This window comes from Pipra filicauda, unplaced genomic scaffold (genome assembly GCF_003945595.2).
Source record: "Pipra filicauda isolate LSUMZ 115617 unplaced genomic scaffold, ASM394559v2 scaffold347_size1265977_pilon, whole genome shotgun sequence".
In the NCBI taxonomy this organism is placed as follows: Eukaryota; Metazoa; Chordata; class Aves; order Passeriformes; family Pipridae; genus Pipra; species Pipra filicauda.
The window spans coordinates 778,711-806,130 of NW_024104473.1; the positions used below are offsets into that span (position 1 = coordinate 778,711).

Below are 27,420 nucleotides of genomic sequence, written 5' to 3' on the forward strand. Positions count from 1 at the left end.
CCCACTTCTGGCTGTTCTTGTTTCTTTTGTGCTGAAGAACTGAGTGGCTTCCCTTCATGTGGATGTGTTCAAAAATAATGATTTCTGAGGCTGAAAGGGAGAGGGAAGTTTTGCTCTCGGAGTTCAGAACAAGTATTTAGTGTCCTCTCTTCCCTTTTCCCTCTTGTTTACAGCCCTGCTGTGTGACCCGGCAAGCTGAGCTATGCCCAGTTACTGCCAAGTCTGTCTGTCCCCTGCCCTCCTTGTTAAAAGGACTGTGTTGGACTGCCTCTTGTAAACTTTGGCAAGCAGAAGCGCCGGGGAAATGCCCCTGTTCAGCGGTAGCCTGTACCGCTTTCGGTGGTTACTTTGTCACCCTGTGTCGTGCCCGAGGTGCGGGGGTGCCGGCTGCGGGCCGGCCCGGCGGGCACGCCTCGGGGCGGGCGCTGCCGTGTCCCGGCCCTGCCCGGCGGGCGTGGCTGCTGTGGTTGCTGTGGCTGCGGGGAAGGCGGGCTGGCCGCGGGGCCCCGCGCTGTGCTGCGCCATGGGCTGCGGGCCGTGGGCGCTGCTGGCGCTGCTGTGCGGCGTGGCCGCGGCGGTGGCCCCGCTGCGCTGCAACGTGAGCCTGGACAGCCCGGCCGAGCAGCGCTGGCTGCCCGTGCTGAGACACTTCGATCCCGCCTTCCTGCGCGCCGCCGTGGCCCGGGTCATCGAGTGAGTGGCGTACGGGGGGGTGCCCGCATCCCCGGGGAGGTGTCGGGGTGAGCTGCTGGCACCGCTGTCCCTCGCTCGGCTAACGCCTCGGGTGTTTTGCAGCGAGAGCGTCCCGAAATGGGTGCACCAGGTCATCCGGCCCATAGCAGCGGAGCTGGAGCAATTCATGCCGCAGCCCTTCGCGGGGGAGATTGTGGGGCTGTGCCAAGCACTGGGAATCAGTCTGGGAGATGGAATCCTGCTCAACTTCGCCTACGAGTCCACCGCGTAAGTGTGCGGTACTTACAGCGTCTGGTGTGAGCAGGGGTAGAACTTCGGGCAGTTCAGCGTGGGAGGAGGCACAGCAAGGCAGGTCACTTGTGCTCTTCCTTCTCGGACCATGTCGTGTCTTCAGCTGGAAGGCTTCAGTCTCCTTAGGCAGTTTGGATCCTGCATGGAAAGAGAAAGTTGTTTTCTATGGCTTAGTGAAAGTAAAATCTAGCTGTTGTGTTCTTGTATACATACATCTATGTAAGTGGATAAAAATCTGAAAATTTCTGCTAATAAGGTGGATCCCTCCGTTCAAAGTAGTTGGGATGGCTTATCTTTAAAGATCATGTAAGATAGTCTTCTGTCATGTAAAATCACCCAAAAGGCAGCTAGAACAATTAGTTGCCATTTCATTATTTTAACTATTTGTCTGAGATAAAGTTACTCTAAACCACTTTGGGGATGAATGTTCACAATGACTGCATAATGTTGCTCTGTGATTTGCATAATGGAAAATGGCTGAAATATTTATAACAGCAATCAAAACTTCAGCGGAAAAAATAGTTTCATTCTGTTCTTTTGCTTTAGAAGCATGTACAGAAAAATAATGAACAGTTAGGGTTACCTGTGAGCATACTAAAAAGGTTTCTCCATACAGGTTTTACAAAAATTCAGGGTATACAACCACTTCTTTGCATTTTGATTGTTTTGGTTTGGGTTTTTTTTATGTATGATATTCAGTTAGTGATCCTTTTTTTTAGTAAGTGTTAATATTGAACATGATACTTATTTAAATCCTGGCTTTGTTAGTGTTTCACAGAGGATGCTGATCATACTTGGCCCTGGTGAGATCCATGCAACTTTCTGAGCGTGGATTCTAAAAAAAAAAAAAACCCCTCAGCTGGGAACAGCCTAGTTGCATGAGGAATTTTTTTACCTTTATATTTTTGAGACAGGGGTTATGCATCACTGAGAAGAAACTTCTAACTCTTAGAGGAAATAAGTTGTTAATTTCCTGCTAATGGAATATATTCCATAAAAACCCCTGTTTCAATGAAACTGTAAGTGCTACACAAGGAGTTTGAACACACTTCCTGTTCTAGAGATTAGTCTCTCACTGAAATGGCTGATACTTGAACAACTATTTGCATCGGTTTCACTGAAAGGACTTAGTTGGAACTTACCTAGTTATGACTACAAATATAAACATGGTCCAAATTGAAGTGAAATGATCTATCAAAATGAAATGCAGAGAGCAGGACACTTTGTGGGTGTTTTGAGATGTCAGCTTTTCATTGGGATTTAGAAGAGGTAACAACTTTTCCCTGAGTGGAAGTGCTGCTCTCTGCCCGCTCTGTGGTTTCTGACCTGATTTCCTGACTGTAGTGTGTCACTGGACTTTGAGCAAACTCCTATTTGTATGGAAACATTAATAACATACCTAGCAGAACCCAGTTCTTCCTGAAAGGTTGATCTGTTTTGACTACAACACTGTCACAACTCTTTATTCACTGATTTTTGTCTGGTGTGTTTGCAGGTTCTGTACAAGTATTGTTGCTCAGGATGACAAAGGGAACATTTACCACGGTCGGAACCTGGATTATGATTTTGTTGATATATTGAGCAAGATCACAGTTGATGTGCAGTTTATAAAGAGTGGGCAGGTATGGTCTGGGATTGGCTCAGCTGGGTGGTCTGTCCTATAGCTGCTTAGATAGGGGGATTTAATGTAGGAATGTGTTCCCATCCCACATAGACTGGATTGTTAGAGCAGCACAGTTACTCTCCAGGAGTGTGGGATGAACGCAGGTTTTCTTTGCTTTATGGACATCCAGTTTATGGTGATGCATTGGAGAAAATAGAACAGCATAATAAAGATTCTCAAGATTGTTATTTGAAAGGAGGTGTTGAAAGAAAAAATGTCAAGATACTAAGAAAAGTACTACAGAAAACGAGATCAGTTTTGGCAGGGATCAGTTCTAAGGCTTACTTTTTAGACCTTTCTAGTTTTTCAACCAGTGTGTGTGGTTTTGGGTCAAGATTTCAAAAGACGAATTAGTTATTAGTACAGTCTTAGTGTGAATTTGTTCATGTTCATTAGTCCATTTTGCAGATGGAAAACTTGCTGTTTGTTTCTTGCTTGGCTGCTTGCTAATTTGAGCTAAACTCCTGTAGCAGCTGGTGATCACTAACAAATGAAATGCAGTGAATTTGGGGCGTTGGTCTTTTTATAGTTTACTTGGCAAGTTTTACTGTAATTTAAGGCACAGTATTTTATAGCAACTTAAGTATGAAAGTCAGAAAAAGAAGGACAGGGTGCTGCTTCCAAATGTTACTAGTATTTTCAGTCGTGTTCTGTTCTGTTTCCTGGTTTCAGGTAGCGTACCAAGGCACCACATTTCTTGGCTACGTAGGCTTATGGACTGGACAGCGTCCACACAAGTTCACAATCTCTGGGGATGAACGAGGTAAATGAAATGTCTTCTACACTTGACATTATGTGCTCTGTTGTTGCCTGCCCTGGCCCTTCTCCCCCAGAAGGAAAAGTGAGGTTAAAGTTGCCAGGAAGGATCTGAAAGGGAATGACTTGCCTTGCTCTCAGGGAGTCAAAGTGCGCATGCTGCCAGTTTTTGGCTGCTGTGTAGGAGGAGGTGTTTGTTTGTCATCTGAGCTGAAAGTGTCAGAGGACAGGAAGAGCCCTGGGGAGAGCTGTAGAAGGCGAACTGTGGTCTGGTCAAGAGTCACAGCTGGAGGTGGCAGAGTAGGGGCTGACAGAACAAGAAGCAGTTTGGATAGCAAAGAAACAGCTGCTTTCCTGGTTCTGTGACCCTTCTGCTGTATTCCATCATCTGTCATCATAAGGCAGTTGGAAAGAGGACAGGAAGAGAAGTGTAAGACAGATTTAGGGGAAAGGCAGCAGGGTTTGAGAGAATGCAGAGGCACTGGAAAGGCAGCTGAGCAAGATCAGTAATACAGGGAAGTTGAGAGATGTCACTGCTGAGAACTGAAACTTGGAGCAGTGAGGAAGGCAAAGGAAAGGTCACTGCCTCTTCCATCAGTACTTCAGTTTCACAAATATTGGAAGCTGAGTTAACTGAAAGCTGGGGTTGGCATCTTCCATTTTCAAGTTTTGGTTTTGTTTTTTTTTTTTCTTTTTTTGTAAGAAGGTGACACTTTGTTCTTCATTGGCTGATTGTTTGAACTGGCAGCAATGTAGTCTCAGAGCCAACATAGAAAATATTTATTTTTCTCTTATGGTTGTGATAAGCATATTTGGTTTTTTAATCTGTTAATTGGACAACCTGTTTTTGAAATTTTTATATGATATGCCAACAATATTCACTGTATGTGTTACACATATACATTATCTCTGAGTAGGGATTCTGGTATGGAGCACAGGGACCTCTGCATTCTTGAGTCCTTTGTTAATGCAGCCTTGTTGGAGTCACTAAATTCTTTCCATAGCTGGCACACATACTGCTCCTGATATCGGAGTAGTTATTTAATCCTTTCAAAATCGGAGTGTAGTGGGGTCATACTTAGAGATGCAAACCACTTTTAGTTCAGCTTAGAAATAGTCCCAAGTGTATCAAGTCTCTGTAAAGGCCTGATTTAAGAAATCTTGTGGACCAGATCATGTGTGTGGACCATGAAATGTCTGTTCATTCCATGCATGCTGTACTTCTGTAAATTGGTTGATGCTGCTTGCTGATTTATCTGAACTAAAAGGTCTTTTTTTAGTTCACTCCAACTGAACTACAAATTAAGGGAAATAAGCATGTGAACTATGGTTGGGGAGGGTGACTAAATTAGGGTGAAGGTCTATCAGGTGACAAGCATATTGATTCTGGTGGCTGTCCTGTGGTTTTGGTGTATGAAGAATAACAAACTTGCCCTTCTGTTTTTCTTACTTCTCCTAATGTGCTTGGTAACACAAACACTACCACTACTGTTTTTTAGCTGCTTCCTGATTTCTGTTGTGTTATTGCTGTTTAACTATTTCAGTAACATGAATAATTAGGAGATAATTATTACTCATTTCATGACAGGTCTGAGATGCTTTCCGGAAAGCAGGAGTGTTAATCCAGCTGTTGTGGCTGAATGTCAGTTGGGATTAGGTTGTCTATTTATATTCCATCAGGATGTTGTGCTCCTTGTTGGCCTTTCTCCCATAAGATATTAACATCTTGTGCTGATAGGCAGCTGTCCTGTTTCATTGTATATATGTATATTGCATGTATAGTAATTACTTTTTTCTCCCCAGATGGTGGTAGATGGTGGGAAAACGCCATAGCTGCTTTCCTCAATCGGAATTACCCTGTCAGCTGGCTGGTCCGGGATGTAAGTGCACTGGGTTACTTTCTCACATTTCAGTTATGTCAATTGTGCTTAAACTCACAGGGAAATTGCGTCTTCCAACTTTCAGTTGCACAGAAAGCTTACTGGTTTGATAAGTAAATGGATTTCATAAGAGAAGCTAAGTGTTGTCCCTGAATTGTCAGTAAATGAAAGGCAATTCCAGACCTTTAAGGGGGTGATCTCCAATCAGTGCCAGAAGTCCTGGAGAAGCTGTGCCAAGACTTGGTTCCTTGGTTCATCTAGTTGTGACCAGTTAACACAGTTGCACTCTTAGATGTGAATACCTGTCCCAGGGGTTATTTTATACTGTTTGATATGTTACTATACTAATGCTTTTCTCAAGTAGCACTTTAGTAATTGACCATTTCCAGACAGAGTGAACCTTTTTGATTCTGAAGATGTCCCAGTGCTTGTTTCCGTGCCTGACCTCACTGTCATCTCCTTTTTTGCATCAGACCCTGAGCAGAGCAGAGGACTTCCAGTCAGCTGTTCTCAGACTGGCTGGCATTCCCATCATTGCTGAAGTTTACTATATTGTAGGAGGTGTGTCACCCAAAGAAGGCATGGTCATAACAAGGAACAGAAAAGGGCCAGCAGATCTCTGGCCTCTGGATCCTTTAGGTGGAGCGTAAGTAGGAAAAAACTGCTTTGTTCTCTTTTCTTGTATTGCCTCCTGAGTGATAGGTTGGGTTAGTAACAACTTTCTTGAGAGATCCAGGCACCTGGTGGTAATGCTTACAGCTGCACAGGGAAAGCTTGAAACCCTCTGAAAGGAGCCCCAGTTCCTTCTCCTGGAGAAGGAATTGCACCACCTTGTCACTTTGGGCCAGTCCAAAGGGAAAAACGTGGAAAAAACATCTGTTCAATTTTTTAGCCAGATTCCAAAGGAGGGCTCTTGCCATCTGTCTGCCAAGTATTGCACCAGTAAACTCAGAAACTGGAAATCAGTTGTGTCCCAATGTGGTAGAAGGCTAAAGGCTCAAAAGTAACTGTTCCTATCTAGTTTTTTGAAATCAGTAGTTGAATAGAGGAAGGTGATGGTACAGAACTGCCCTGTGGGGATAAGGGGCACCAATGCAAACAGGCAGATGGAGTGCTGCAGGCTGCATCAGTTGCAGACCCATTGCTTTCCCAACCATACTTCTAAAGGTCTGTTATTGTAGTCAAGGGTAGTTTTGTCACAAGCCAGCAGGAGTTCAGGGGTTACTCCGTTTATGTTCCGTAGTTGATGGTACAGGCGGTTCTGTATATCAACACAGGGCCCTTGGGCTTGCAAAAGACACAGGGAAGTGGATTTTGAGGGAGGCTTTTCCTTTTGGCAATGCAGAGATGCTGATGCTTGACCTGAAAGAATTACCTGCTGATTCACCTCTTCCCTTCTGGTCACAGGTGGTTTCGTGTGGAGACAAACTATGACCACTGGACCACCCCTCCTCCTTTTGATGATCGCAGGTAAACTGGGAGCTCTGTGGTGAGTGAAGACTTTATTTCTGGAAGAGCTTACAGGTTTGGGTTTCTCCTTCTCTGGGCAGGTCTCATCTCCTTGAGCAGGCAGCTTATTTACTTCCTGTGATGCCACTCTAGGGAGAATAGATAAGGTTAAGAGCAATATTCATAGATGCCAGGGCAAAATCTGTGAGGCATGGCTTAGCATAAATGAGAAATTGCCAGGCAAGGCATGGGCCAAAAACTTCAAGTAAAGTTTAGTAGAAGGTAAATGATTTAGATGCACAGTGCAAAAGTATTTAATGGTGCTAGGAAGGTGCTCACACATGGATTTCTTAGGCTGTGTAGTGTGCAGAAAGGGATTGGCAGGTTCTGTACTCAAGGGATTAGTAACAGTAGCTTCAACAATGTGAGACCAGATCCTGTCACACAACTCTGGGTTATTTTAGGCAAAGCAAGCATTTCAGTGTCGAGGCCCTTAGTGAGAAGTTTGTGTTGATGCTTTGTAGCCTTTGGAACAGGAAAGTGTGTTGATGATACTGTGTTTTCCTGCAGAACTGCAGCCATCAAAGCTCTCAATGCTACTGGACAGCAGAACATCAATTTTGATACACTCTTTAAGGTATTTCTTTAATTCTGCATTATGATTTTCACTGCAAGCTTTGTCAAAGCAGAAATGCAGTAGTTTGGTCAGGGATCTAAAAGATGCTTTTTTTTGTGGGGAACAAGCTGTACTGTACAGTCATTTTTGGAGAGGTGAAGACCAAGTTTGTTAAAATGCTGCTGAATTCCTGTGCATAGGCATTTTGTAGTAGTCTGCCAATCCAGGTGGAAAGTGCAAGAGGTGAATCCCATCATCTTTGCAGTTCCATATTTCAAGTGAAATTATTGCAGACAGTGTTAGACAGACGTGAGTGGTATCTAGCAGTTAGCTTTGGGAATTGAAATGGGTATTTCAGAGGGCTTTTGAAAGTAATTCTGTAAATGGCCCGATGGTAAAAAAAGCTGGAAAACTCCTTAATTTCACATTACTGCTTTTATAACTTCACCCTGCTGCTGTTCATAAATAGCCTTTTAATTCCCCTTTCATCTACCAAAATGACAACTCTTCGAACTTTCTGTACAGGTATTGTCAGTGAAGCCAGTCTTAAACATGTAAGTATTAGATTGAGATGATCTGTGCCTCCTGCTTATGCCTCAGGCCACTTCAGAGTCAATCAGAGCTTCCTGAGGGTCTTGCTGTGTGTTTGAGTGTCTTGTGGCTTCCCAGTTTAGATTTTTGGCTTGTGTTTGTGGCACCGTTTTCACTTCTACAACACTCTTTGTCCTGCGTCTGCCCCTCCATCCAAAGAGCTACAATTGGTTGGGCTCAGTCTGATAGTGGGAAGTTGTTTTGGAGCAGTGAAACAAATGATTCCTTTGGAGGAGCAGCTGGACTTTCCACTGAGTTGTTTGTCCACTTCTGGAACTTTTAGGTTGGTGTTAACACTGAGAGTGGCTTTTTTTCAATGTTCTGGTGTAGGTCTGCTTGATGTGTAAAAAGGATAAAAGTAAACAGGACCAACTTTTAAGTACGATTTACTGTGTTTTTGAGAGATTTATTTCAGTATCTTGTTCTGTATTGTTGCAGAAATCACACCTTTGCAACACACAGGTTGTTATGTTTTACACAGAGATCAGTATATTCTCTGGATCACTCATTCTCACTGGGGCTTTGCAGTGGCTTCCTCTAAGTTAATAGCAGGACCTCTTCTCTGTCTTGTAAATGTGAGGAAATTGGGAGAGTTTGTATCTGTCAGACCTGAGATGAACACTACCAGTTGTTTAATATAGTGATGAAATGGATGTCCAAATACCATTGCTTTGCTGTACTGAGTTGGGGAGAGAACACTAAAAATCTATGCCAGAAGCCTTCAATTCCATCAGCTTTTCTGTCTTTCTAACCCTTCTGTACCTAAGCAGAACACTTGTTTCCACTCAAGCTGCTTTGCTAGCTGTATAAATTAGTGTTGCAGCCTTTGGGATGTCACTGACTCTTCTCTCTCCCTGCCAGTAACACAGTGTACACCACAGTGATGAGTGCTGCATTTCCATTCAAGTACCAGACATGGATCCGAACTGAGCAGTGAAGAGCTGTGAGGAGCAGAGGTGTAAGTAGCACGTTGTACTTGCATTTAAACATTTTGGGTGCAGGGTCACTGAGGGACAAAGTGCTGCAGTGACACTCCAGTGACGTGGTCTGAACTCCTGATGCTGTCCTTGGTTTGCTTGTTGCCCTGGGGTAAATACCTTCCCTTGTTGTTTTAAAGGTTGGTAAGTATTGACTTGCTCAGTGAAGCTCTTGGACATTATCTTAGGGAAAAGTGCTTGATCTGAGAGAAAGGGGGTGGGTGTTGTGATTTGAGGTAGAGGTTCTCTCTGGCAATGTTTTGGCAGGTTGTACCAGTCCCCAGTCCAGCACTCCTCTGTCTCCAGGTGGTTGACAGGAATCCCAGCAGGAGGGGGTGGTGCATTAGCACCAGAAAAAATTGAGCTTCACTGGCAAGAGCTGCTCAGCAATGACATTGTGAGCAGCACCCTCTGAGGGGTTTGTCCTGTCAACTTGCAGAACAAATCCAAGTCCTTGAACTCACAAGGTGCCTTGTGTGGCAGTTTCAATATACTTAGAGAAAGATATTTCAGATCTGATTTTAGCAAGAGTAATTCCTTTTAGAGCTTGTACAGAGTTTGGTTTTTTGTAACTCTATACCAACTTGTGCTCTCTTATCTACTTTTCTGTTTCAACAGACTGAGTGAAAAGCTGAAGCTTTGCAAGATCAGCATATGGTTCTAAAATAACTCTTGGGAGCAGTACAGTCGTTTTGGCTTATTAATTATGTGAACCATTTGGGAAATAGTGACTTGTTAACTCTTTGAAGTGTTGCAGGTGATCCTCTTAATGAACTGTAAGAGGTGTTTGAATTTTATTTTAATTGATGTTCTAGCAGATGTGACTGGTTAAAAATGGCTTTTACTGGTTTTGTAAGAGTCGTGTAACTGCAATGTAGTTCTGTGCTAATGAATAAATTTTTGTACTTTACATGGCCAGTAGGTCTGAACATGATGAAATAAAAAGATGCAGCTGATAGACTGATTTCTGGAGGTGTGTGGAGTTACTTGCATGTGCTCATCCTTTCCCCTCACCTGTGAGGGGTTGGTGATATGAGCCTAGCAGGGGCAGATGCAACAGTCAGCAGCATGCAGAGCTGTAGACTATAGTTAATTGATTTATCAGAAATCAGGAGCTGTTTCAGGAAGTGTGATAAGACTTTGCTCCCTGGTAGATGAGAGAAGCTTGTGTTGGGTAGCAGTGATGTTAAAGGAGGATATATGTTTTCCTGTGATCAAATAAAATTGCCTGCAATAGTAAGTTTATAAGTTGTTTCTACAATATGGAGCAGTGGGGTTTTTGTTGGGTTGTGCTGTGACTGCATATTGAATTTTGGCACTTAATTGTACCCTGGAAACAGTGAAGGATTTGAAGAATCAAGACCAGTGGATACTGGATTATGTAAAGCTTAGAGGTCCCCTCCTGCACTGGACACAACTTCACCTGAGGGAAGGTGTGGTCAGAGCACCATTTCCAGATCCATGCTGTGCTGGTGCAGTGTTTGTGCACTGGTTATGCAGACTGCTCCGAGAGCACCTTCTGGAGCTGTGGGCCCTTGATCTCCTTGTGCTGAGTCTCATAACCTGCTTATCTGCATCCTGTCCTCCTGACTGGATGAGTGTGCTGCAAGCTTTGCCCTGACCCAGTTTGTACAGCAGTTGGATGCCAGAAGGATAAATTTGAACAGAGTTCCTGGAGGAAGATGTAATTGTGCTCACTGTCTTTGGGATTGCAGAATGCCGTTGTTTTAAATTACAGAGCAGGCACTGACACCTGATGGCACCAGGTTTTCCTTAAATAACAGCCTCCTACAACAAAAGGATCCTTCCAGGTGTGGCTTTGTTTTGTCATCCTGACCTCTGCACCATTAGGCTGATTATCTGCTGGCAGGGGTGTGCCCAGATGCTACTGGTATGTAAATTTAACCAAATGTATGTTTTAATGTGTACAAGCAGATCTAGTGTGTATAAATCACAAGTATCCATGAATATTCAGAAAAAAATTTGCTGCTGTTGTGCTTGGGTCTTGGCAGCTGTTTGTGCTTGTGAAGTTTAAACAAGGATTTACGGGGTTTTTTTCTGAATTATTTTCTTGAAAGCCTTGCATTTTGTGTGATAGTAAACACTCAAACATGCTCATTGCCAATAAAAAGCTTTCTGCCACCTAGAATGCTTTTCTTGTGCTAATCAAAAACATAAATTACTTTGTGGTTTTAGTTTAATGACAAGCTAAAAATATAAATACTAATGAAGTGGTAAATGACACATCATAGTAACTAGATGATTTAACCTGTGAGTAGCTGAGCTACTTTTAATAAGAATTGAAATTTGACAGAAGTGCAGAGATGGGATTGCTAATACTTTAAATAAAACTCTTAATGCTGGAAACATTAAAATGTAGTGTTGATGCATTATTTTGGCAGGTTTGGGTATTTTGTGGGAATTTTTGCCAAGAAAGGTTGGACTAGATGATCTTTAAGGTACTTCTCCAGCATGGCATTCTATGGTTCTGTCATGTTTACTTCTTTAAAAATGGAGGATCGCTTATTTCTGTTTAAGATTTCATCTGGTTCGTGTGTCCACTTTTTAAAAAGAAAGTAGTTTTTCTGCTTTTTCAAGCCTTAGAATTGTTAAGTAATGAAACAGAACTGAGCTAAGTAATCCTTTTTCCCCATCCTTTCCCTTCTGCAGTATAGATCCCCTAGCTACAAAGCTACAGTCCAACAGAGGTAAAGGGTGAAACCATTAATTGTTTTTTCTCTGTAAGTTTGCATTTAGCAGAAGGTGACTTGCAAGTGTGTTAGAGCTGACTCTTAAGATGGGAGAGGCTAACATGCTGTATATCTCATTTATAATCCTTTCAGTAATCCTAATCCAGGTTCAGGCCTGTAGCCTTTCTTAAGGATCACATGAGAGAGGATTCTTTAAGGCAGTAAATAAGTCGAGGGGCCCACACCTCTTCTGGGCTGCACATGTACAAAGACATGGCCTGTCCTGCTGCGTGCCCAAGGGAGCACCTTGCTTGATTGCATTCTGAGGAGGAGTTTCTGCATCTGTAATCAAACCAGTCACTTCAAAGATCATTCATTTCTTTGAGTACAGAATAGAACAAAAATCTACCAAGCGGAGAGCTTCTACTGTGTTTATCTCAACAAATCCCTAACTTAGGAATTGGCAAGGTAAGTTGCATTTTTTGTTTTATTTTTGTGACAGGGTGTTATGTTCAGCACCTGTAGTTTGAGGTGAAATATCTTTTTTATATGATGAGCTGTATAAAACTGCATTTGGGGGTTTTGTATCTGAAACTGACTTTTTTGGCAGTGCAGTAACTGTGGGTGTGTGTATAAAAATAAAACAAGCTTTGCAATCTCGTTTCCAGCTACAAGATGTGCTGAGTCCAATGTACACATGGGCCATCCATAAGTATTTACTCTTGGGGGCAAGGCAGGATTATCACTTTCCCTAGTGCTACCTGAGATTTGCTTTCTTGAGAGAAGTATTTGGTTATTTTATCAATTAATCTGTAGGTCTTAAACTGTTGTTGTTTTCTTTCAGTGAAACTTTCCCTCTGATGTCTTTCAGGTTTTTCCCTGTTAAAATCTCAGTAAGTCTGTCTTCTTGTTGCCTTCCATGTTCTGCTCATCTGTTCCCTCAGCTGCTGGACTGTCTATAAAATGGGCAGGTTAGTGGGGCTCCTGTTGTGTATGATCAATGCAATGTCACTTTTCCTAGGAGCCATGTTTTGGAGTAGGCTTCCTTTTAGCTGTGGTGTTCCTGGCCTGTGGGTCAGGCACCTAGTTCTGCACAGATCTGCAATGTGCACAGGCTCAGAGTATGTGGGATTCAGTTAATGCTGTCACTTGATTTTGTTTTGAAGAAGTTAAAGTAATATTTGTGCTAAGGCAGGAAGCTGACCTAGGTTTTTGTTGTTCCTGTTTTGGGGTGCTTGACCCAAATGGATTTATGTGAGTTTTCCTGAGTTTTGTGGTATTAGATACTGTTATTAAGCAAGTTGACAGCTTGTGTTTGAAGACTTCCAAGAAGTGGTATCCAATGGCTTGTGAAGTTTTGAAGTCTGGCTGTCATGTGTTTTTCTTCTGCCTGTGGAATGTTACCTCTGGTGAACAGGGAACATCTTCCCTACATGTCTGTGGCTACTTCCCTACTGAGACTCTGAATGGTGGCCAAGAGCATGGAGAGGAAGGAGCAGTCAGTAGCTGGTCATTCCCTCGATGCATCCTGTTGTCTCACCTGGCTGTTTAGGACAGCCTGTGTTTGAGCTGATGCTGCTGTTCAACTTGAGCAAGTCTTCCAGGTTGTGCCTTTCTTTAGGAAGGGAAGGGTGCACCTCACTGTTTGGTGGATGAGGAAGAATCAGAGGTGCTGAGCAGTTGGAGTGGTGGATTTTTTTTCTCACTCCTCCCACCCCTGGAACAGGTTTGATTCCACTGGATTCTGGTTTACTGCTGTGTCCTCTTTGGGCTGTGGCCCTCAAAAAGATCTGAGGGTAATGAACTTGAAAGACTTCACAGCTCCAGGAGCTGCTTGGGAGGGACCTGTTGATAAGCCTGTTCATATGATAAACAGGTTGGTGCTGTTGCTTATGCTGGTACTCCACAGGTGCTCCTAGAGCACACTAATACTAAGCCATTTCCTGGGATGGATGGCCAAAATTTGTTTCAGGTAGGGCTGCCTAAATAATAGTCTTTGTTTTGCAGGTTAGGAAGGAAATGAGGGAAAACTTTATTCTGTGTTGCTAAAGGTAATTTTAATTCCCAAGTCCCATTTCAACAAAACAGGCAGTACCCCTGAATGCATCCTTAAAGCAAAGTACCAAACCTTGTACTTAAGTGTTTGCTTCAAATCTGTTCTCCATTTTTCAGAAGTCATCTGGAAGTGTCCTAGTTCCTGAAAAAGGACTTTTTTGCTCATGTTTGCATTTTTAAGGGTATCTTTAAAGGTACTCATCTCGTTGAAGAGCTGAAGCCACCTCCTCCCCTTGAAGCTGGCACGGGAGGTTACAAGTAAGAGCCCTTTAAGTGTTAGGGATCCTGATTTTGTGTGCAATTGTCCCTTGGAGTAGTTAACCTGAAAAGTTGTCAGAGCACCTGCATTATTTAAGCATAAAGGCTGTAAAGCACCAGATCAAGTTGGATATAATTCAGTGGTGATTTCAGGCCACTTCTGACACTGATATGAAATGATGTTAGAATAAAATGAGAACATTGCTTTGTACCTTCCTGTTGCATCATCCAGTTACTGTGAAGATGCCATGGTACAATTGGGCATCCTGGGCAAGGGAGAGAATTGGAGCACTTGCTCTGCCTTGGAACTTTGCCGTGCTGCAGTGTGGCTGAGCAGGGCTCACCTTCCTGAGCCACCATGGCACGTGCTCACCTTACGCAACGCCGGACGTGCTCCTGCAATCAGGAGCTATTCTGGGAGGAGAGATGTGGGATGGGTGAAAGGAGATGGAAGGAGGCACAAGGATTGCAGGAGGTGAGAAAAGGGGAGAAGCACCTCTGTAGTTGCTCTGTCCAGACTCCTCAAAACCCTCTGAGCTGTGGTCTCCTGCAAACACCAGGCTTAACATTTTTACAGGTGTTTATTTCCTTTCCTCCATTTCTCAGCTTTCTCCCCCTGCAAATTCTGGGTTAGATTAAAAATCTAATCATTTTGCAATACAGCCTGGGGCTGCTTTGGCAGTAGTGTGTGACTGGATTTTTTACCAGAGCTTCCTTCCAGTTACCAAAGTCTGGCTGTCCTGCCCTTTTATGCTGGCAAGAGATGGCATCATGTGCTCCTACACTGTAGTATATGCATGAGGTGAAGGAAAGCAGTGTTTAACAAAGCTGATTATTTTCTTATGATAGGTAATTGTTGTTTTAGACTTATCTACCCTCCAGCTGTGGTATTGCACAGATAACAAGATTAAATACTGTGTGTGTTCATCCCTCATAATGAGTTATCCTTCACAGGTGACTACATGCATCAATATTTGTCTGCACGTACTGACTGGTAATCAATCAACTTCATGGCTTTTATCATTCCTGATCAGTACTGAAAAACTTTTTATACATCTGCCATACAATAACAGTATCTAGATATGCAAGTAGGAAAGGTGCTGAACTGGGTCCTATTTATATAGCTGACTTGAAATTGGAAGGAGTGAGACAGAAATCCTCATTTTGGATCATCTGAAGGACACCCAAGTAGCTGGTAAAATCCTGATAGTGGTAATTGAGCACGAGAGGCCATCTGATCATTGATCTTAACTGTTAATATATTTCATTGTAGATTCTCAGCACTGTGGGACATGTTGCAGCTGTTTTGATTCTGACTGAATGGTGTTTGCTGCATCTCTCTGGTGGTTTTGGTGACACTGGGCCAGTCTGCAACACTGGAGCATTGGTTAGAGAACATGGGATCTGGTAGTTCTGTAAATGTCGATTACAAGTACTCCCTGCAGAAGTCTGAAAATGGTGAGTGATTCTTTGAGAAGTCACCTTTTCCTGTTTGCTGTGTGTGCTTTAAGGAGGGTGCAGTGGATGTGTTTGTGCTGGGTTACCTGGTTTTCCTGATAGCACTGAGGTGAGGTTCTGTATTTCAGCATCCTGTGACAAGGATTCTCAGCAGAAGACGAACAGGCTTGAGAAAACAGCAGCTATTTAGGCCAGGATTAGATTAAAATCAACCCAAACCTGACCAGATATGAAGCAGCAGTTAAAATTGACACCTAATGGCCTAATGACTTGCTGGCTAAAGTGTGTGTTGTCAGGTGCTGGCAGTGAGACAGACGTGCCAACCTGCTCATTCTCCTGGGCTGTTTTCCAAGGCTGGTAGTGGTGCAGGACTGGTAAAGCAGAAGTATTAACAAATAAAAATAAACCTGGCTCTAAAGAAGGTGAGATGGTGTGGCTACAAAAAGCTGAAAAGCAAAGTGTGCCTTTTTTTCTAATTATATCAGCACAATGCTCTTAATCTCTGCTAATGATCTTAACCTGTTTATGGCTCTCAAAGCTGTAATGATCAATTTGTATGAAACCCTCTGTGTGACAGCACCAATTTTGTGTGTGTGCCTAGATCTGCTGTGGAACAAAGGGAGTTTGAAGGGGACTTTACACATAGGGAAGGATTAAAAATAGACTTTCACTTCTTTATTGTTTGTATCAGGCATTGGCAGAAGATCAGGATGGGGCCAACTGTTTGCAAGTGCTTTGAAAAGAAAAGGGGGATTGTGTTTAGAAACTAAGAAAGTAGGGATACACTGACTTTGTAATTTTTGTTTGTTGAAAAACTCCACCTTTTAAGTTACTTGTCTATCGCCCATAGCACCAGAGAACCATGGACTTTGCTAAGTTCAGGGTTATTTTCAGATAACATAGTGTAACACAAACCCAGTTATTTATTTGAAACCCTGCATTACATCTGATACCTCAGCAACAGTTTCCCATGGCAGTAAAACCTCTCTGAATTTCTTACCTTTGGTTCTCAGTCCTTCAGATCTGGTGATCTGCAGATGAGGAGCTGCTTAGGACTTTACACCCACATACAATGTGCCAGGTGTTGTCTAATTTTACCTGTACCAGGTCCAGGGGCTGTTCATTATGGACAGTGTAGCCAGCAGAGCTGTTCAACTGGCCCTGCCCTTGAGTGAAGAAGGGGTTGGGGAGTCCCTCCTGTAAGCTGATGTGTGAGCTATGCTGCTTACACAAGTGTTCATATTTTGGCTTGAGTGCTGCCACTCTGCAATGCTTTCAGGAGCTTATCATGATACGTGGCTTGGACCCTCATAAAACGTGGGTGAATCTTTCTCCCCCTTTTTGATTAGTTTTATCTAAACTGCTGCTAACCCTGCCAGGTGAAACTCACCCAGGTAAGCTGGTAAATTAGAATAACTGGCCTTGCAGGTATTGCAGAGTCAGTCTATGTAAAAGCAGAATAAAAAAAACAGTGCCTTGCCCGTCTGAAGCTTAAATGCTGTGGATGGTGGTATATGTGCACTTGATAATGTGTCTTCCCTAAGTTCTATTTTTATTGTTTCAAAGGATCTGGTTTTGATTGGCATGTGTGGAGTCACCACTAGGAATTTCTTTCCAAGCCCAGCAGACCAGTAAGCATTTGCTCAACATGAGGGAAGGCTCGGGCACAGAATACAGAAGTTATACATGAATAACTGACCAAGTCTTACCTTCTTGCCCACGACTTCACTGTGACTCAGTTCCCTGCTGCACAGCAGCTGTAACACTTTTCTTCTTGTGCTCTGCAATTCCCAGGGCTGAAACAGAACCATATTTAAAAGGATTATTATTTTCAATATGTAAGCCATCAGGATATCTTCTCTAGGGAAAGGTCACTGTTTCCTGCTGGAGTACATGAGGGGTGGTTTATGTTATGTAATTAATACAAGCTAATTGAATTAATATGATCTCTTTGTCTCTTGCAAGCCTGGAGCAGCCTTTTGAATAGGGGTGGGGGATTTCCTTAATCAAGTTCTTTTTTTTTCCCCCCTGCACTCTGCATTGCTCTCTCTGCTTTGGTGAATGTGACAGGGCCCTCTCACAAACCATAATGCCGAGGGAATAAACCACCTGCAGCAGGGCTAGCTGCCTAACGCAGTTGTTTCCACTAGATTTCAGGGCCAGCCTGTGGATAGAGTAACCATCCTTCCCACCCTTATTTCAAGATGATGGAGTAGCATTGTTAGAAAATGTTTTAAGCACAGGGCTCAAGGGTAGGGATCCAGGAAGAGACACAGGGTAATGAGAAGAGAAATGCCAAGTAGCAGAGCTGGTGCAAGTGGGGTCAAAGCCAGCAAGAGAGGATGGAAGAGTTTCTAGAGGTACATAAAGTTCTGTGGCAGGACTTGAAAAAGGAAGTGGGAAACTGCACCAGTGTACTTGAGTCTAAATATGCACACATCTTAACTGAAATAATCTTTTACTAAAACACTGGAATTGGGAAAATGCAGAGGAACGATTATGTTGAAAAGATCAGGGCAAACAGCTGTCATTCTGAAAGAAGTGCCTGGTGCTGGTGATGGATTGAACCACAAACAGGCAGCTGGAAATTCCTGCCATCTCATTCCTTACGTGGCCAAAGCTGTGTTTCCCTTTTTTCACTGTGGGTGGTAATTTAGTCTTTATTGTGAGGTAATGGTATGTTAACATTCATGCTACAATAGGTTCCCTCAAGTTCTTCCAGAACTGCAAAAGCTGAGGTATTTATTTGGCATAAAGGGAGGTAGACAAACCCCATATTTCTAAGGCTCTGGAAGGGGACTTGGTGTCTTATTTCCTCCCATCTCTTTGTGTGGCCCAGGTCAAATTTCTGGTTTCTTGAAGCCTTGGCACCCAGAGACTGTAAGATGGACATGAAGATGGAAAGGGAGGAACTGTCTATTGATACTGAAGAATGTGTTTGGATCTTTAAGCTGTTAATGGTGGTGCTGAGAAGCCAGCAGTGGTGGCTAGGAGTGCTTCAGAAGTCTGGTCAGGCAGGATCAGGTCAACCTCTTGCAATGTGTTGAAAAGTGGATGATTTATTACCCTTAATATTGGGGTGTCAGAGTACAATTAGTGAGGACTTGTCCTGTAAAAGGCAGGTTGCTCTACAATTTTCGGGGCTGGTGAAGGAGCAGTAGCAGGGTACCTCAGCTGGGTTCTGTTTGTCCCCCAGCTTTCAAGGCAGCTGTTCTGATCCAGCAGTGGTATCGGCGCTATGTTGCCCGGCTGGAGATGCGCCGCCGCTGCACCTGGAGAATCTTCCAATCCATCGAGTATGCCTGTGAGCAGGACCAGATCAAGGTATGGTGCCAAGGAAGTAGGGAAACACATAGCCAGGTGTTTCCTGTGCCACAGGCTTGCTTGATTCTGTCTGCTGGCTGATAACCCCATAAGTGCTTCAGTGGGCTAAACACTGGGGTTCGTGCCCCCTTTTAGCCTATTTGATTCCCTGCCTGCTTGTGTCTGATGAAACCTGAAGTTATGAGCCTTGAAAGAATCTTTCATTAAGATTCTCTTAGATGGCTGCCTTGCTGTCAGGCAGGGAGAAGGGAGGGCTTGTAGCTGTACTTGTGCCTGTTTGGCTGCAGGTAAAGCTACTGTTTACCTTCATCACAAGGTATTCCTAACATGCATTGGTACAGTGTGATTTGTTTTACGTACTGGGCAACATTAGAAGGGCAGACATAATACTTGCAGAAAGATGATCATGCTAAGTTGCCACTCTGCAGAATTTAATTCCAGGATGAATGATGGGCTCTCTCTCTTGCAGCTTCACAACTTCTTCAGTTACCTCATGGAGCAGTTCACGCCAAGCAGCAGCAAAGAGAGTAAGTTTCCCTGTGATGTATCTGGAGCTGGATGCAGCACTGCAGGTGGGGTCTCATGATCCCTGCTAAGCAGGGCTTTGCAGAGGCCGTTTCTGAAGCAAGAAGCCATCTTGCCTGACAGATACACGTGGAAATTTGTCCCTATAGCCTTTCCCCACTGCAAATTGTGTAGTGGTTTCAAATCGGGACTCAGGCTCTGTGGAGGCTGAATTGCAGCTGAACCAAACAGCTTTTCTCTGAAAATTACTAGAATGGTACCTTGAACTAATCAACTTTTTCTTGTCTCTCTCTTTTGAAAAAAATCAATTAAATCCCCTGATCTACCATCCAGGGGATTTTATCAGTCGCATGTTCATAAGTGGAGAAAGCTACAAAGAGGCAGAGCTGGAAAAATACTGTGACTATGAATCCATAGAGGTGCCAGACTCTTACACTGGACCCCATCTCTCTTTCCCACTCCTTCCTGACCATGCAACTGCCTTGCTGGAAGCTTTCAAACAGAAACAAGTAAGGATCCCAACAGGAATTAGGCTTTCCCCATCTCAGTGGGGGTGTAGGATAGATAACTTGGTTTTAGCCTTCCCAACAAGCTAAACTGACTGGAGTGTAATGAGCTGGCAGGCTGTTAAACAGAGGGGGATGGAAATGATACGATATCTTCCCCTGCCATGGGACTGGTTTCCTTTCTGAAATCAATTCTGACAAAACTGAAAACTTTACGTGGGGGCGTGTACCAACATCAACCTGAATTTTATTTCTAAAGGAAGAAATCCATAACAGCTCATGTTGAACCTTTTTCTTATTTTTTGTTGAAGTTTTTGCACTTGTAAAAAAGCGTAGCATGGCTCAGATGGAAACAGCCAATTAAAATGTTTTGTGCCACTCAACTTTGACTTGCATTTAAAAGGTAAATTGTGAAGTCTTTGAGGAAGCCCAGTACCACTTGAGCAGCACTAACAAACAAGCCCTCGTACAACTGCAGTGTTCTGCTGCCATCCTCAGCCAAGGTGCTGAACTGCAAAATAGGCCAAAATATCCCTTCTCCAAAAAAAACCAATTCCTAAACCAAATGTCTTGGGTCCCGACTATATGAAATGCTTACACCCTGGCTTTGAGCAAATATATTTCTGCAGGACATGTGGAAACTCATGGCTTGGTTTAATGTGGAAAAGCTAAGAAGGATCTAGAGGAGCAGCCTCTTACCTGTGATACTGGGCTGGAATTTCTGTGGAATTTGTCCCAGGGCGAGTTTCTCCCATGTGAGCTGTCCTGGTGGGGCCTTTGCAGACAGAGCCGTGGTGCTGCTCAGAGGCCACTGATTTCCTGCTTTAATCCCTTGCCTTTCTCCCAGTAGCAGCTCCACGCTCGATATGTCTTAAACCTTCTGCATGAGACCAGGAAGCACCTCAAGCAGCTGCCAAACATCAGCCACGTCTCCACCTGCTACAGCGAGGAGGTCACTGTGTGTGGTACGTCAGAGGCTGTGGGATGCTCACGTGGGAAAGGCATGGAATGGTAGGGAGAGCACAATGCCCTCCTCTGTATTTAACATGGAACATGAAACACAAATGCTGTCTGTAAGCGAGACGTGTGATGCACTGAGAGGCAACTGTCTGTCTGAAATACCTGGGTTGTCTTTGTTCTGTCACCCCAAACTTGGAGAAGTTTTACTGAATCACAGAAACTGCCCCATTCGAGGACTGACCTCAAAACTTCTGCATGCAGTCAGCTTCTGGAAAACAAACCTTTCTCTCTCCAGTATCATGTTAAATGAGAATTTAGTTAAGATTTGTTATTTTGTATGCAAAGCTTTCTCCCACGTAATGACAATCTTGTGCTATGTTGTCACTGCAAGAGATAAACAAAATTTCTAAGTCACTCTACAGCAGCTGGTGTATATTTTTAGCTGTCCTTTTGAGGCTTCAGCTCAAGCCTTGCATCATGTCCAGGCACTTTGCCTTACTGTAAGGAAACTTTGACTTTACACTTCCCAAAGTGTTTCAGTGGTTGTTAACTTATAAAGGATATACTTCATAGGAAGTTAGTGTCTTTTTAAGTTCAAGGTAAACACACTGACTTGTCTTTGTGCCTCTTAGGAGACTTGCACGGCCAGCTGGATGACTTGTTCCTCATATTTTATAAGGTAGGCACCGAATTTGGCAAGTGAGGCTGGCCAGGCATTGCGAGAGGTATTGCACAGGTCATGCTGAGAAGTGTTTGCAAAATGGGGCCCTTCATGTCCAGTTCTCCAGGTCAGTTTAATTGGTTTTAAAAGGCTTCATAAAGCAGCAGCTAGCTTAGTCCCTTGGTGACTTTGAAATCTGATATCCATGTCCATTTTGGAAGTGCCAGTGGGCATTTTTTGAGTGCTGATACCAATGGCAACCCTTGCTGACTTCCAGCTTCCACTGCTTTTGGCACTGGGGCCCTACAGGATAAAGCTAAGTCAGGATGTGTATTGTATAAGGTAACTTGGGACAGGAGTGACAGATTGTGCAGCTGTGGGGGGAGGAATATGGAGACCATGGGGAGGCCTCTCTTGTAACATCCACCTGTTCCTTGCTTTTACAGAATGGCCTTCCTTCCCCTTCCAAGTCCTACGTGTTCAACGGAGACTTTGTAGACAGAGGCAAACAGTCCCTTGAGGTCCTCATCATCCTCTTTACCTTCCTGCTGATCTATCCAAAGGAGGTTCACCTCAACCGTGGGAACCACGAGGACCACATGGTCAACTTACGGTACGGGTTCTGTGTGGGGCTGAGCACCATGTTGAGGGTTTCGTGTGAAATCCCACTCAACTGCTTTTCTCCTGTTCCTTTAGCTATGGCTTCACCAAGGAAGTGATGCAGAAATACAAGGTAGGCATATGTGTGTGTCTCCTTTATGTGTGAGACTTTGAAGAGTGGATGCTTCATCTTTTCCTTTCTGACCTGCCCTCCTAGGTGCACGGGAAGAAAATCTTAAGGATGTTCCAAAATGTCTTCTGCTGGCTGCCCCTGGCCACCCTGATTGATCAGAAAGTCCTTATTCTACACGGGGGCATCTCTGACACCACTGACCTGGACATGCTTGAGAAAATTCAAAGGGACAAAGTAGGTTTTATTTCCTGCTTCCCTTCCTTTGTTCTGCAGCGTAGTTCCCATTGCATATTAAATCCATGTGCTCTCCCTTTTGTGCTGTGTCTGAGCACCATGGAGTCCATAAAGAGATCTGATGGGTACAGGGCCCAGCTGTAAACCCAGAATGGCACATCCAAGAGGTGCTAATATCTCTCACAGTTCATCAGCAGTTGATGGCAGCAAAGGAATTGGGGCTTGGAGGTTGGGTCACTTGGTCAGCCAATGGAAGATGATACAGCTGGAGCTTTGGGTTTCCAAGCAGTGTGATCAGCTCCATTTCTCTAATTTCTTTCAGTTTATTTCTGTATTAAGAATGAAGAAAAGGAAAGAGTCCAATAGAAAAGTGGAAATGCAGGACATAAACGGGGAGAGCAAATCAGAGGCTGATGCAGCAGGGCACGAGGCAGCTCCCAGGCTATCTCTGCAGCCCCAGCCAGCCCAGGCTCCCAGCATGGCCAACAGGCTGGAGTTCTCCAGGTGGATCCGGCAGACGGTGCAGGAGCAAATCGACACGTGCCGCCGGCTGGTGGACATCAGCGAGTCGGAGCCAGAGGAGCTCACCTACTCCAGCTCAGTCTCCCTGAAGTATGGGGATGAGCCGTGCCAGCCTCATCAGGAGGAGTGGCAGCAGGTGAGGAGTCTGTGGGGCCCTGAGCTTGGTGGGCCGTGGGTGCTTCCTGCAGCAGTTGATCCTTCAGTGCTAAATAGGTAGTAAGGGCTGTACTGTGAGCATGTGATGATCTCTGCTGCCTGGGGATATTTTGTTAGGTACCTGTGCTACCTCCTTAGGGACTTGGTTTCCTTGGTTTTCTTGTCGGTAATTCTCCTCTCTGTGTTCTGTAACCATGGGTACTTATTCCACATTACATAAGACATTCCAGTGCTGCACATCTTTTCAGTGTAAAGCTGTATATTGAGGTCAGGGTTAAAGAGATTAAACTTTAATCCAGACAGTAGTTACTGAGTCAGCACTTGCATTTCTGGAGTCTGCAAAATGTCCTGGGTAGAGAACAAAGGAGTTTAATACTAAGCCTGCTTGTGCCCTCAGAATCTGGTGGGTGTTCTTGCCCTGGGACTTGTGCTTTGGGATGGAGAAGGACAAGCAAGGCTCTTGGACATCTTAGAGGCAGCAAAGGCAAAGCTTGTATCAGATCTGATTTTTGGACACACCTCTTTCCCCAGGCACTTTGGGTGTGCCTGTAGCTTCAGGCCAGTAATATTGTCATCTCTAAGGTGGCCCAGGTCTGTGACAGCTCAGCTGGAATGCAGGAAACATGTCTGCTCCTCTGCACTATGATAACTGCAGCAGTGCAGGGAAGGATTCAGACTGAGCTATATTTGCCTAGTAAACCCTGACAGGTGATATCTGCTGTGGGTACACTTTATTCAGTGAACTCTTCCAATCCTTTCAGATCTTAGACATTCTCTGGAGTGACCCTATGCCTCAGGAGGGCTGCAGAGCAAACAAGGTGCGAGGTGGCGGCTGCTACTTTGGGCCTGATGTGACAGAGAAGATCCTTGAGAAGTACAACTTGCAGTTCCTTATCCGCTCCCATGAGTGCAAGCAAGAGGGCTACGAGTTCTGTCACAGGCGGAAGGTCGGTGTGAGGGGGATGGCTCGTGTCTCCATCCTTCCAGGGTAGGGTTGCTGTAGGAGTAGCTTTTCTCAGCTCTGAGTTTCTTCCAATGGGGCTTTAAGTACATGCAACACCACTGAACAGCCTTATTGGGAGTTTTTGAAGTGTTTCCAACTGTTAGGGCTGTCTGGAACCACCTGCTCTGCTGGGGACGTGGCTGTGCAGGTAGAGTATGTCCTCGTGTGGGGCATCAGGGAAGGTGTGAAACCACTTGTACCATGGCCCCTACTAAGTGCAGCTGTTCCTGAAGATGGCATACAAAAGGTGTTACTGAGCTGCTGCAGCCTAGCTCTGCTCTCAGAGGACTTGGTGTTGTCACTTCCATGACTTCATCAGGGGCACTTCATGACTTCAGGCAGTGGCTTTGTTGGGAGACCTTAATGAAATCACAAGCCCAACATGTGGCCAGGTCCATGAGATCTGTGCTGCCCTTGTGGAGCTTGCATGTGTAAGGCTTCCAGGCCAGCTGCAACCTCACTCTCCCTTTTCCACATAAAACAAGGTGTGTTCACAGTCTGAATTCTAGATGGGATCACATATGTTGTTTACATGTACATATAGATTACAGGATGCATGTACTGACTGTAAGTGCCTCTCTTTTTTTGGGATTAGGTGCTGACCATATTTTCAGCCTCAAACTACTATGAGATTGGCAGCAACAGGGGAGCCTATGTGAAGCTGGGACCAGACCTCGTCCCTCACTTTGTTCAGTACCAAGCAAACAAGTCGGCCCATATGCTCACTATGACCCAAAGGCAAGGTGTACTGGTTGCTCTGGATTACAAATCGGAATTCCAAAAGGGAGAACTTTGTGGGTTTTGAGAAACTTTGATTCTGGAGCTGAACTTTCACAGCTTGCTTTTTCTAAATAATATCCTTCGAGGAGGATTCAAACCTTGTGCAGAAGTTAGAGGGAGGCTCCTCAAGGGTTGAGGAGGGAGTGTTAGAAGATCCCAAGGGGATTTTTTTTACAGACTGCTGATTTTTTTCAGTTTTTCTTTTCCAAGTCAGCTTTTAACTTTTGACCTTTGAGGTTCCCTTCTGCTTTATTACCTCACATATTGATGTGGGGATTTGCTGCATCAGCTGTGAGGAACTGTGCCCTGGGCATGCAGTGCCTTGCCATGAGCAGAAATGCAGCTGTGCAGAGCAGTTGTGTGAGGGTCTAGGAAACCCACAGACAAGCCAGAGGACTGGGAAGGTGCAGCTTCTCTTGCAAGTCCTTCATGTGCTTCTCTCTGTTCTGCATCCTCCAGAATCAGCAGAGTAGAGGAGTCTGCCTTCCGAGCCCTGCGGGAGAAGCTCTTTGCTCACACCTCTGCCCTCATCAGTGCGTTCAAGGCCTACGATGAGGACAACACAGGTACAGCTGAGCCGAGGGATGTATAAGCTAATTCTCTGGTAGGGCAAGGTTGAAGTGACAAAGTTGAGTGAGTGGCTGGTCGGGAGACCCCTCACTTCATGTGCTTTCAGCTGCCAGTGTCCCAGAAGTCTCCATGTCTCCTTCCCTCCAGGAAGGATCACACTGAGCAACTGGGCAACAGCAGTGGAGTCAGTCCTGCGCCTGGGCCTGCCCTGGCGAATGCTGAGACCGCAGCTGGTGCGCAGCACGGAGGATGGCATGCTGGAGTACAAATCCTGGCTGGATGACCTGGCCATGGAGCAGCGGAGCCAAGAGGTAAGGACTACCAAGAGGTAGCTTTGGATGCAGGCTTTCAGGTGGGAAAACTGTGTTTCACTCTGAATTGCGGCTTCCTAATTACACCCAGCAAATCCAGCTCTGCAATGGTCACAGCCTGGAAAAGTGCTGTTCGGAAGGGACAGGCTGCTGGTGGTCCATGCAGTTGCATGGAGGGTTTAGTTATCACACACTACTGGCACATTCTTGGGAGCAAGAAATGTTTGTGTTTATGGGGAGGTGTGCAGTAATCACTCAGGACAGAGGGCTGTCAGAAGGGTAGAGTGAGTCTGATCATGTTTTCTTTCAGCACATCCAGTCAAGCCTGCTGGAAGTCATTTACCGGAACAGATCCAACTTGGAGACAATATTCAGGATCATAGACAAGGACCATTCAGGTAAGCAGGTGTGCAGGGGGTGTTGGTGACTGGCTTGTGTTCCCTTCCACTTCAGGGTTCCCTTTAGTATATACAAAAGTGTTTTTATTTAACTGTTTAAGGCTTGGATCCTTCTGCTCCCTCCCAAGCTTCTGAAATGTCATTGCATGTTTCCATAAACAGGATGCATACTCAAGTGTGTGCAATCCAGCTAGAGAATTAATAGTTCTTTTTTCTGGAGGAGTTCAGCAGAAAAATTGTGATGTGAGCAGTGACAGTAATGCAGTGTAATTGGGATCTGGAGTGTTACCTGCTTTCAAGTAGTAATCTCCATCAAATTACTTTGGGAAAAAGAAAATAGTCTTTGCCTTTTGTTCTCACAATTTGTATTATGTCTCCTTGCTGCTTTAACTTGTGTTTTAGTCAGTGTTCTCCACACTAGGAGATGGAGTTGCAGCATGTGAAATGCTTCTCCACAGGTCTTATCTCGTTTGAAGAATTCCAGCAGACCTGGAAGCTGTTCAGCTCCCACATGAACATTGAGCTCACGGATGATGGCATCAATGACTTGGTTCGCAGCATCGATTTCAATAAGGATGGGAACATTGACTTCAACGAGTTCCTGGAGGCCTTCCGCCTTGTCAGGCAGTGCCAGGCGTGAGAGCCCGCAGGAGGCTGTCATGTCCAATGCCTTCATCTCTGAGCAGCCGGGACTGTGTCCCACCCAACTGCAGAGTGCCTGCGGATGCCGAGCGGGGAAAGGGAAGGCAGGTACCCCAAGCAGAGACCAGCAGCTCTGACCCATTAGGGAGGCAACAGGCACAATACATGCCCTGCAATTCTGACCATTTGTACAAGAAGCTATATTTTAAGTAGAAATGACTGTGCAAAGGGAAGATGCAACTTAGTTACAGTTCTATCTTAGTTACAGGTCTATCCAAAAGTAGTAAAATGGAAGTAAAGGTATTACTTGGTTTTAACAAGGTAGCGCCTATTTGATCAGGGGTTTCCTTTTAATAAACAGTTTTTTCTAGACTGCTGTTTCTTGGCTGTTCTTGTTTTCCCTAGCTTGTAAGCTCTGTGAGCAGCAGTGCTGTTCCAGTGATGACATGTACTTCTGCTGGTGTTCCTTTGCTGTGGTAAGCTTGTTCCACAAGTTTGAAGCAACTAAATAAGTGCAGTGGAGCAATACTTTTGAAAAAAAAAAAAACACCTCCAAAGTGCAACACTGTCTCTAGCAGGGGGTCTTGTTTAAGAAAGTGATTGAGGTAACTGAGTTTTTCAAAACCAAGGGAAGTGCTCCCTGTTAGGGAGCCTGTCCTTCACATTGATGATATTTTCAGAGCGTGGTACAACTGTAGCTTAAGGGGAGTGAAGTGTG

At 44.5% G+C, this 27,420-nt stretch overlaps 3 protein-coding genes across 3 annotated transcripts in view; 2 read left to right on the forward strand and 1 right to left on the reverse strand.

Moving 5' to 3' along the window:
* Positions 1-20,830, reverse strand: part of RUFY3 (RUN and FYVE domain containing 3) — an 81,836-nt gene extending 61,006 nt beyond the window's left edge. Inside the window, exons 1-3 of the mRNA XM_027741167.2 lie at positions 20,432-20,830; positions 17,087-17,173; positions 980-1,122 (exon numbers count right to left, since the gene is read on the reverse strand). The gene's annotated coding sequence lies outside the window, so the exon portion shown is untranslated. The remainder of the gene's footprint in view (positions 1-979; positions 1,123-17,086; positions 17,174-20,431) is intronic.
* Positions 471-11,291, forward strand: NAAA (N-acylethanolamine acid amidase). Its single transcript, XM_027741181.2, has 11 exons — positions 471-693; positions 796-960; positions 2,480-2,606; positions 3,320-3,410; positions 5,207-5,283; positions 5,757-5,929; positions 6,691-6,753; positions 7,303-7,369; positions 7,874-7,902; positions 8,801-8,897; positions 9,535-11,291. The coding sequence occupies exons 1-10, from the start codon at positions 524-526 to the stop codon at positions 8,874-8,876; spliced, it is 1,038 nt and encodes a 345-aa protein (XP_027596982.2). The 5' UTR covers positions 471-523; the 3' UTR covers positions 8,877-8,897; positions 9,535-11,291.
* On the forward strand, positions 12,323-26,759 carry PPEF2 (protein phosphatase with EF-hand domain 2). The gene is made up of 17 exons (XM_039384340.1): positions 12,323-13,919; positions 15,193-15,377; positions 18,574-18,701; positions 19,171-19,228; positions 19,560-19,735; positions 20,583-20,697; positions 21,325-21,371; positions 21,800-21,966; positions 22,050-22,086; positions 22,171-22,320; positions 22,643-22,978; positions 23,760-23,945; positions 24,597-24,739; positions 25,241-25,347; positions 25,499-25,662; positions 25,973-26,060; positions 26,519-26,759. Exons 2-17 carry the CDS (start codon positions 15,317-15,319, stop codon positions 26,698-26,700), a joined length of 2,145 nt encoding a protein of 714 aa, XP_039240274.1. The 5' UTR covers positions 12,323-13,919; positions 15,193-15,316; the 3' UTR covers positions 26,701-26,759.
* Positions 26,760-27,420: the final 661 nt, after the last annotated feature.